Consider the following 11,002-nt stretch of genomic DNA (forward strand, 5'->3'; position numbering starts at 1 on the left):
TGACATGCATCTTTTATCAAAATTTCAGATGAATCCGAAAAAAACTGAAAAATGGTCCAAAAATTTCGAAAATCGGCCAAAAAATGTCTGCGAAAAATTTTCGAATTTTGAAATTTTGAAACTGCTATTCTTTCAGATTTTAACAGTAGATTCCAAAAATGCAAACCCAAAGAAAATCGGCCGAAAAATACGACTTCTAGAGCCGATTATCTATTTTTGCACATATTGAACTGTGGCACTTCCGGTTTTGCAAAGAAGATCCAAAATATATTTATGCACATCGTCGCCTATATCTAAGGTTCGTGAATGTTGAATGGTTGCTGCAACTACTGTAGTCTAAGCTCAGGAAGGTGTGTAAAAATCGAAAAAAAAAAAAAAAAAAAAAAAAAAAAAAGAATTGACATTTCGATAACAAACTGGGACTTTGCTGAAAGCAAAGTCCCACAATAACGATCCGTGTGTTATTAAGTAGATGGTAATACTATTTGTCAGTGGGGCGTTTCATATTAAGATAGTAATACAGAGTCTTTTGTTACAGTATTATATAGATTCAATTCTATCGAGAAGTTATGTAGTGTTTGAGCCCACTTGGAGATATTAGTTCCGTAACTATAAAATGATTACAGAGATCGAATAGAAGGTGTATTAATTATTCAGCCAAGCTCAGCGGTGGTAATAACTGTAACATCAATATTGTTGGTCTTTAACAGTGCGCGATGATAGTTCTTGTAAGAATGAATATATTGCTTCATGGTATTCAATGTAATAGCTCCACCGGGAACGATTATTATTGTTCCTTAGGGGAGTATTAAAGCTCGATTTGAGTTAATGTAGCATCTTTGTATAATACTGAACACAAAGTTCTTGATAGAAATATGTTAATTATTTCAAGATATATACGAGGGTAGGATGAATTGTTAATCCTACCCTAGAAGTATTTCATATTAAATACAGCACTAAATAAAATTAAAGAATATAGTTTGTCCTATAGTTTGATGATTTGAAATTACTGCATTACAGATTTCATTGATATGGCACCCTCAACCCCCCCCCCCCTCCCCCCTTCATTGGTAGGTTCTAACATTTTATACAACAATCGTATACCAAAATTACGACTTTCAAGTAACGAATTCAAGGGCACACAAACCCATTAAAACAAAATTGAGGTGGAGCTATAAGATTGTTTCTCGACCACATTCTAACATTTGGCTTTGGCTATACATATAATATATATTGCACTTCGATATATATATTTTTCTTTTTTCTAAGACGATGGCCCCCCTTGTAGAAACTAAAGTCAATACAACTGGGTATGTCAACAGGGAAGTCGTAGCCTGTAGTACAATTATCCAAACAGTTCGTCTTGTTCAGATTGGAAAGTCTGTATCTATACGTTCACTAGGTGCGAGGTTTCAGAAGACACCATACGATTATTTCCTCGTCAGTTTCTGAGCGAGTACAGAGCAAATCAGATAAACATTGAGTGTTAATGAAATGATCAACTGTATTAAAAGGTTAAAACAGAGTGCCAATAGATTTCACTTCTATTAATGAAACTATTGACATTCACTGCTTCTCCAATTGTTCCGTTGATGGTGGAAATACCAGATCAGTCAGTGATTGACCTTCAGATGTTCACAGTGCGTTTTGTCTCTGTGTTTACATTAAGTGCTAAAGCTTCATCTTGTCTTGCATTAAGTTGACCTCTTAATAACAAAAGGATATTTCTGTCCAGTCACTTGCGATTAGTTAGGCTAAGCGTTCTAGTGCATTTTTTAAAAGAAACATCTTGTTTTAACAATAATCGCCCTACGCCCCGACATTTTAGATTCCTCCTGCCTCGAATTTCCTTGCACATTTTTTGTTACCTGTCGATTGTCCTGGAAAAATCAAGATCCAAAATTCTATCCAAGGAGCATGGTTTCGACTTATCGCACCCGAACGAATCGGGGACGTATTATCAATAAACAATCAATACAAGTCAATGACTAATCGTTTCGTATAACGTTTTGCTCCATGCATTGTAGTTCACACACGACCTGCGTTGAATTGAGCACATCATAACATGGTACATGTATTAGATTTTCGGACTACTCTCCTGATTTATATTCGGCTCCAGATCAGGACAAGCGATATGCCAGTCACCACCTACTTTGGAAAGAATTAACTGTGGTCTTTCTAATAACTTCTTAGATCCCACGCAATCATCCAAGCACTTTTCTTAATGGTTTTTATTTGACGTTTTGTCTGGACTAAATTGGTGGAATAAACATGCGGTTCGAAGCGTAAATAACTCGTGTTTGCTTAACATCCATGGCTGTATGTCATGTTTGATTTGTCTTAGAGTTTTAGCTGGAACCGGTGTACCTCCTAAAGGTTTGAAAGTACCTAGACAGAACAAACAGTATTTGTGATGGTACAGAAAGTTTCATGTCTTCGGTTCACATTATTTCATCTGGAAGATTAGCTTGGTGAAGTGAGAATTTAAAAAATAAGGCAGTCTGCTTAGTCAATCATATAAAATACTTCAATCAGACGGAAGTAAAAATAAATAGTTAGGACTACTAGCCATATCATTCACATCACCAAAACTATTGTTAGTTATTAGGATGGTTGAAAGGTAACAAGTTACTATCCAACAGAAGGCACTGGCACAGGATTAAAGCAATGTTCACAATGTTAATGTTTTAAACACGGAAAATTCTGGAAAACACATGGATTTGAAGGCTTAAATTTCGTCGGTGAGCTGTGAACACTATTGGGTAGCTTAGCTACAAACACTCCCGTTTCTGTACGAAAGACGAACCTGTCCCTTTTAAGGCCAAGTACTAATTTACTCTTTCGTGCATTCTGACACGTATTTACTTTAATACTGTCGAGAAAATGTTGTAAGACAAGACGTGGGACAATTTTCTTGTCTGTGGCCAACAGAGATAATACAAATGATATTTTGTTTTGAAATTTCAATGGTACAAATAGTTGTTAAGTTTTCAAAACAACTTTGCTCATGTAATACCTAGACATAAACAATTTCCACTTTTATCTTCGAAATTAAAAAAATATATATAAATAAATGACATATAAAAGTCATGACACTTCACTAATTTTGACAAGTTTTCGAAACAAAGGACGATTGTTTACTACAAATATTATGTCGCATCGAATTTTTAATTCCTTTTATTAAGAAATTTTATGGTCTCGTTTTTTTCTAGGAGTTAACAGCCTTTGTCCCGAAAATTTTTGATGCTACGGTTTGAAATTTCACAGAGAATGATATATTTTAGAAAATGTTCGTCAAATCGAGGATGATAACTGTATTAACCTGTGGAAAAACACGAAACTCTGGGACAATAATAATAATCATTATAATATTGCATTCTCTTGCGACGCCTAAGGGCAAATGAGAGGGATTATATGTTGACGCTCCCTTCTATATCTGACAGTGGTGTAGTCAGGATTTCATTGATACGGGGGGCGGGGGTGGCATCCGAGCACCTCGGCTCCCCTTTCAGATTTTAGAGGGCACAAGTCATGGTGGAGGGTCAGTAGCAGCTCCCCACCCCTTGGAAAGTTTTCTAATCTAGGAAGGCGGAGAATACATCTAACGCGATTTTGGCAAAGAAAGTACTCCGACACTCTCGCTAATCTGACATTATTTTGCGGTCTACAGTATACTGTATTTTGTTTTCTAAATACGCCTCTACAATCTGATTAAAATTAGATAACAAATTGGTCTGACTCTTTTAACATAACGAATTGTGGGATAGCGTAGGGTTTCGATTTACCACAATTCGTTATGTTATCAATAATATTAATCATATTGCTTCCATATAATAGTAACGAATACCTCTCTTTTTCTTTGAATAAAGTAACTTAATACTTCACAGAATATATAGTTTATTCAAAATTTGAAATAACATACATTATTAGCCCACGTCACCGAATTTGCAAGTCGCTCGTAAGAATTTCACAAGCCGAAGTGAATAACACAAAGGGGTACCCTATCTTTGATATAACCATTGTCTTTATATTATAAATGATTTGATGAGTTGAGTAAGTAACGACTTGTAATTAGAGTGAAGTTAAGTGTAGTATTATAGAACGGTTCACTAAGCAATGAACATACATTCTCTCTGTCATACATTGTCTTCTATCTAGTAATCATCCAGGAGAAACATACTGCAGCTGGCTCACAAGTAATTCCGAACTTTATCTAGCACATAACTTTCAAAATGAACGATTTTTTATTGGTTGAATTCATGTTAATCATGACAAGACAAGTAGAATTGAAAAGAAATGTGACTCTTTATCAAAGGCACGTGCGTGCTTATTTTGAAATCGATCAATCTGATTCTTCAAAGACAGAATTTAGAATTATATAATTTAATGATGGAAGATTATGGCATTATCAATTAAGATGGAAAATGAAGCGATCAGATCTTAAGCTAAAGACGTGGAAAGCTAAGGTGAGGTTTGCACCATTATAGCTACAAAACTATTTAAATCATCATAATTCTGAGAATGGTTGAAATATATCCTCTGTTCTTAAGACAAGATGGATTAAAATTTAGCTGTGCCGAAAGAAATCGGCATTGTTGAAGAGATCGTTGTAACATAAATAAGATTGGTGTTATTTGGTACCTTGTAGATGAACACAAAAATAAAATATTCATTTTGTCTGAACATTTACGCAATCTTTCATTATCATTTCCTATAACGAAGTGAATATTGTTCAGGTGGGTGTAACAATACAGTTTATGTTTCCAAGGTATATTAAGCTAATTATTACATTGAATTAATGGAACTATTTAGTAACTGAAGGGAGACAATACCTTGACATGTAAAGTTTCATTATGTCTACAGACAATAAGTAAAATTGAAATGAAAATGAAGTTTTCCGCACCTGATTGGACTAATGGAGACAGACTGCAAAGCGGTATTAGACTAATCTTTTTCGATTTCTGTCGAGGGATCTTAAACGTGAACATCTTGTAGCAGACGGGGCTTCGGTAATTTTAATACATAGAGTTAGAGGATATAGACTACATTGAACTGGTTAAAATATTGAAAACGCTGACAGTGATAGAATATATGTCTAAGCACAGTATCATCTTAAATTTTCAACTAACATCGGCAAAGTGTAGGATTAACATTAGGTAGTTGATCCAAGGGATTGTTCCCTAACCTTTAAACTTAATGTCCAGTTCAAAATATACACCAGTTGCAGAGCTTGGCATTCAGTACAATGATTAAGTGTTTGGCGGACCCATAACTCAGTGGGCGCACCAAGGACCTCCTTAGCGCGCACCAATGATCAATTCCCTCACTTTAGTGTGTCAAGGGAGCTAACTCCATTTAAAACAAAAGTTACGTCTTGACAATCTAGAGTTGTTTAACTTTCCTGTTTGTTGTTTTTTTTACGGTTGTTTTTGACTGTAAATGTGGGTCGATTGAGACTGTTGGCTAGGTGAAACAAGATTTGCCTGCCAAAATGAATCAAGAGAACGTGAGGCAAAGAAAATTCGATGACGGACGCGGACAAGGAAGGAATACAGATGACATTCCCAGTAAAAGTCTGACAGATGATGCCAAATTTCAATCCAAAGGGTAAATTTCTCAAACTGCACTGACTGCAGGGTATTATTTATGACAATAATATGCAGAAACCTCAAAGGTTAGAAATCAAATGATGAAAGATGGTTGTTTGAAATTAAACAGTTTGTAAAGACAGTTACAGTAGTAAAAATAGGTGATAATCATTTAACTAGGATGCCAGAGCCTGAAGGGTAGCATTAACTTACAAATATAGGCTTTCCTGCAGTTGAAGTAAATTAAACTAATTGTCTGTTTCAGATGGTGTGAGTTTGTAGTATCAGTATTTTTAGCTGGTTTATTATTAGTTATTATAATCTTACTAATTTTACCATCACCTATAGAACCGCTGTCATATCAGTAAGTACTCTAGTAGGCAGCCTATTCTACATTTAGACAAACATGCCTTCCATAAGAATGGTCAGAAACCTAGCTGTGCTTCACAGTAAAAATATACTGTTGATAATTTACAAGTTTCGGTTGTAATGTGTCAAACATTACAATGTGTAACAGGTAACTCAATTGGTTTAAGGTGGTATCTTAATACAATAGGCTGTGATTGGGAACCAGAGTCTTAAAATGGCATAGGTTTGACTAATGAAAGTCTACATTAGAAATATCAGTTCAAAAGTCATTTCCACTTGTCTATCTGTGTTGTGGACTTGTTGTCTTTGCAATTTTAAGGTATTCAATCAAGTATTTCTAAATAAAATTTCTATTTAGCTTAGAGAAGCCACCAGAATTTAAAGGACCATTAGAACCCAATACATTATTACAGAAAGCAAGTAGATTATATTTAGATGAAGTTAAAGGACCAGAGTCTATAGTTGTAGATGGAGGCAAGTTGTTTTGTTTCTTATGTATCAATAATGGAAGATAAGTCATACTTTAGTTATTATTTATGGTCAATCTTTTAATCAGGATTGTGTAGAAGGTAGTGAAATGTGTTTAACGAATTGTTATGGATGTATATTTTTGGCACACATCAATGTCCTTCTTTACAGGAAGCCATCTTGAAGATGGCCTTTGGCTTTTGACCTTACAACAGGTCAACTGAAAATCATATACATACATACATGGACACATAGCTTAGTTATGACATTGACTCACAATGTTTTTAATTTCTCTTTCATCAGATCATGTTTATACTGGTACCATGGATGGCAAGGTCATTGATATCTTTCAAGGTCATGTCAAGGTTTTAGCTCAACTTGGAAAACCTCCCTGTGGTAATTATCTAAGTATTCCAGATGGATTAGATCAGGTTGAATGGTGATTCGACTCAACTCATTGGATATTTCACAGTTAATATGATCGAAGCACTCAATTGAAAAAATCCAATAGCTCGAGTTGATTATCAGAACATAAGCAAATGGCAACAACAGCAATATTTTTTGTGTCTGTGCACTCAGGTTGGTAGATGATCATGCAATGTAATAAGGATACATAATGACTATTATAGGTAAATTTGAAGATGAACCAACTTGTGGACGACCTCTAGGGTTAAAACTAGATAAAGAAGGATATTTAATTGTAGTTGATGCTTATTTAGGATTATATAGGATCAATGTAGCTACAGGTAATATTAATTTTGTGTCACAACTAAATAATATGATGTAATATTCCATTTCCTGGCCTTAGTCTAGTAAGTTGCAGACTTGTAGACCTCTTGGCTTTCCTACCATTTACACCATCTTCCAGATTGCCTTAATTGTTCCTCAAAATTGTTCCAGAATCCAAATCTTTACTGCAAGAACATACATTCTGTTGACTGCCATTCTCATGGAATATTCTAGAGCTGTACCATTTATTATTCAGACCACATATAATGCCTCTTTAGAATGATGTTATATCATTTGTAGGTGATGCCCATCAGTTGTTTGATTCTAAAGAGAAGATATTAGGCTATAGACCTGTATTTTTAAATGATGTAGTTATATTAAAAGATGGTACTATGTATATTACTGACTCTAGTAGAAAATGGGATCGAAGACATCATCCTTACAGTATTCTAGAGGCAGAGGACTCCGGCAGGTAAAATGATTTGTGTGTGTTATGTCCTGTTATCTTGCTACAAATAGATTCATTTATCATTAATCTGGTTTAAAACATCATAAGTGAAATCTATTCCCTAGTCTTCATACAATATAGTGTAGAAGTCATTTCCTTTCTGCAGTCTGCAAAGATGAAGAACCTATATAATCTCTATTTCAAACTCCACTTATAGATATATAGTTATGTAATATATTTCAGGTTATTAAAATTTTCTAAAGGTAAAATGACTGAAGAAGTTACTGGTATTAGTTTTGCTAATGGTGTAGTTTTGTCTAAAAATGAAGATTTTGTGTTGATATGTGAAACTACAAAAGCCAGAATTTTAAAGTGAGTAAATGTTAGTATAACCATTTCACACTAAGCTATTGACTTAATGTAATGCAAATGATTCATTTTAATTTTGAATTTGATTAAAGTCTGCTTTGGAATCCATAGTAAAATTTTTGTGATTATTTGAATTATTAGGTAGTTCTGGCAAGATCATTTAGCTCCTACAGTTCATGCACAAATCGTTTGATAGACAAAAAACATATTTATTCACCGACACCCATGTATGAGAGGACGGGGCTTGTTTTTTGATGCAAGACATTTTTTATTCGCACAATTTTCACATCTCAAGAAGAAAAACTCTGTTTAATTTAAAAATGATAATTTGTAGGTATCATCTATCTGGTAATAAAAAAGGTGAATTAGAAATCTGGTCTGATAATTTACCTGGATTACCTGATAATATCCGTCCCACTAGTAGAGGTACTTACTGGGTTGGACTAACTGGTGTACGAAGGGCTGATAAATTTAATTTTCTAGATTTTGTTTGTGATAAACCCTGGATTAAGACTCTTGTTACAAAGGTAAAGTTGAAATATAATCTTTTTGGGAAGAAACTTAAAGGAATTAGAAGTCTTCTAACATTTACTCTGTGGAAAAATATTCAGAAAAAATGTCAATTCTTAAACCAGAGGCCAAAAAAAATCATTTTCGTTCAAAATGACTCCTTTAGGCCAGCACAAACTTTCCATTTTATTGTTATGACTTTAAGAGATATACTTATAAGAATATCCTTCTAAGCTGATAGAGCTCCATTTTAATGTTTTCTTCCCTGAAATTACAGACAAGGCAGTGATCATTCTGAGATTTGGTGTGATAAAATGAAATTAATATCTATCACCAAGGGAAGCAATCATGATATTTGTGTAAAACTCCAGATAATTTCACATTTATTTGATATTCTAGGTTTTATCAATGGATCTAATAAAAAAAGTAGTACCTAAATATGGTTTATTGATTGAAGTAAACAGCGAGGGTAAAATAGTACGAAGTTTACACGATCCCACTGGAGAGAAAATCCCTGCTATCAGTGAGGCAGAGGAACATAATGGAGTTATTTACCTTGGTTCATATAATTTACCGTATATTAGTAAACTATATGTTAATGATCTGAAATAAATGTACTGGATGTAAAAAATAAAGTATAATGTCAACAACCATTAGGAATGAGTGTTGCTTGTCTATTTGGTGTTTATTGATGTTTGTTGAATATATTATAATTTACTGTATATCAATTATATAAACTATATGTTAATGATCTGAAATAATCAACTGGATGTAAAAAATATATAAAGTATGATTTAAACGACCTTTAAGAATGAGTTTTAGCTGTCCCGAAGAACACAATATGTATATCACCATATTACTCAACTAAAACAACAATGTTCATCGGATGAAATGAATATATAGTATAGATTAATGCAAATTTCAGTACTGTATTATAATCACTTTGTTTTCATCAAATATAATTTGCGGTAAACTATCATTTCAGCTTCGTAGAAATGAGAGAAAAACACTGTAATTGTTCTTGCACTAATATCTTTGCTCAGTTATATCATCTTTAAATCAATATTATACTAAGATATACACCTTGCTTTCTTTACCAATTTTATAGATAATATTTTTGACGTTTGTTGAGTTTCTGTATTTGTTTGAAAATATTGGAATAGTGAGAAAATGGTATTTAAAAATTGTGTGTTTATGTTTGAAATTATCTGAATACATGAGGTATGCTTTAGATGAAATAACATAAGTGTTTATTATAAATGAAAGAATTCAAAACTTACAGATATTATATTAGAGATGGCATTATTACATGTTAATGTGTGATGTGTTTTATGATTATATGTTTTAATAACAATATTTATTGCACTACATATTAACTCCCTTAGCACTTTAAAGGGACAGATGCACCATTCGTTGTGACCAATCATGCTCTGGTCTCAGAAAACCGGAATTTTTTTATCTAGGCCAATCAGTAATAGTGTTCACAGCTCACCGTTGAAATTTGAGCCTTCAAATCCCTGTTTGTCCAGAATTATCTGAGTTTGAATGTTAAATGACAACTCATCAGTTTAAGATACTCTGTGATATATAAAAAAGGTGAATATAGAAATTGTGGGTTAAATATTTTTGAAGGAATTTATGCTAAAAGTATAAGTGAGTTTTTATTTTGTATATTTTTATAAATGATTTTTAAAGGTATCAATAAAGGAATAAACAAATTGTTATAAAATTATTATTATTTGTTTATCTTCAATCTGTTAGTCAAATGAATAAACATCTGTAGAAGTGGGCAAACTATCAACATTTCATTGACTCCACCTTCATCTTAGACCAAATGTGCAAGAAATATAATTTGAAAGTTTCTCCAAAATGCCACCTTCAAAAACAAGAATTATGACACTCTCCCTATTGTCAGAAATATATGAAAGAGGCCGTTTGTTCGATATAACCAAGCAAAATAATGAAGTCAAGAATGCAAAGAACCAATGCTCTCACCGACTGTGATATAGAACCTCACAATAATTGTTCATCTGCTTATAAAGTTTTCTCCATGATATTTTACACTCTGCTTTTAATTAAAATACAAATATTTCAAAATAAATCAGCACATAATTCTACTTCAATGAAGTACTGGCTCAAGCTGGACAATAACCCCTACCCAATAATTACCAAAACTAGACTAGAAATATCTTTTCAGAGAAATTGATATTTTCATGGCACCATTAAAGCAGAACTAGGCCTATTTTGAACACATAAAGACCAAATTTGATATAAGTTAGAAAAATTAAGCAATGCCCTTTCTGTGATATAAGACATATTCAAACTATAATCTGTTCTACTTGAGAAGTCAATCAATCTAAACTTTATCAAAACTTCTTCAAAAAATCCTGCACAGTGCTCCTTTAATTAATCCAGAGTACCTGTCAGGTGACTGAGCTGTCTTCACAATCAACATGGCGGTTGATTCTACAAGCCAGATAGAAGCTAGAAGTAGTGGCTTTATTTATGAATTAAAAATGGT

At 33.3% G+C, this 11,002-nt stretch overlaps 1 protein-coding gene across 1 annotated transcript; it reads left to right on the forward strand.

The window, feature by feature from the left end:
- Positions 1-6,310: 6,310 nt before the first annotated feature.
- On the forward strand, positions 6,311-9,093 carry LOTGIDRAFT_115667 (hypothetical protein; the record flags this gene model as incomplete). Its single annotated transcript, XM_009054612.1, has 7 exons — positions 6,311-6,443; positions 6,729-6,821; positions 7,055-7,185; positions 7,469-7,626; positions 7,846-7,974; positions 8,306-8,498; positions 8,881-9,093. Coding segments are annotated over 7 exons (1,050 nt in total), but the record flags the coding sequence as incomplete, so codon positions are not given.
- Positions 9,094-11,002: the final 1,909 nt, after the last annotated feature.

Source organism: Lottia gigantea (assembly GCF_000327385.1).
Source record: "Lottia gigantea unplaced genomic scaffold LOTGIsca_22, whole genome shotgun sequence".
Taxonomy (NCBI): domain Eukaryota; kingdom Metazoa; phylum Mollusca; class Gastropoda; family Lottiidae; genus Lottia; species Lottia gigantea.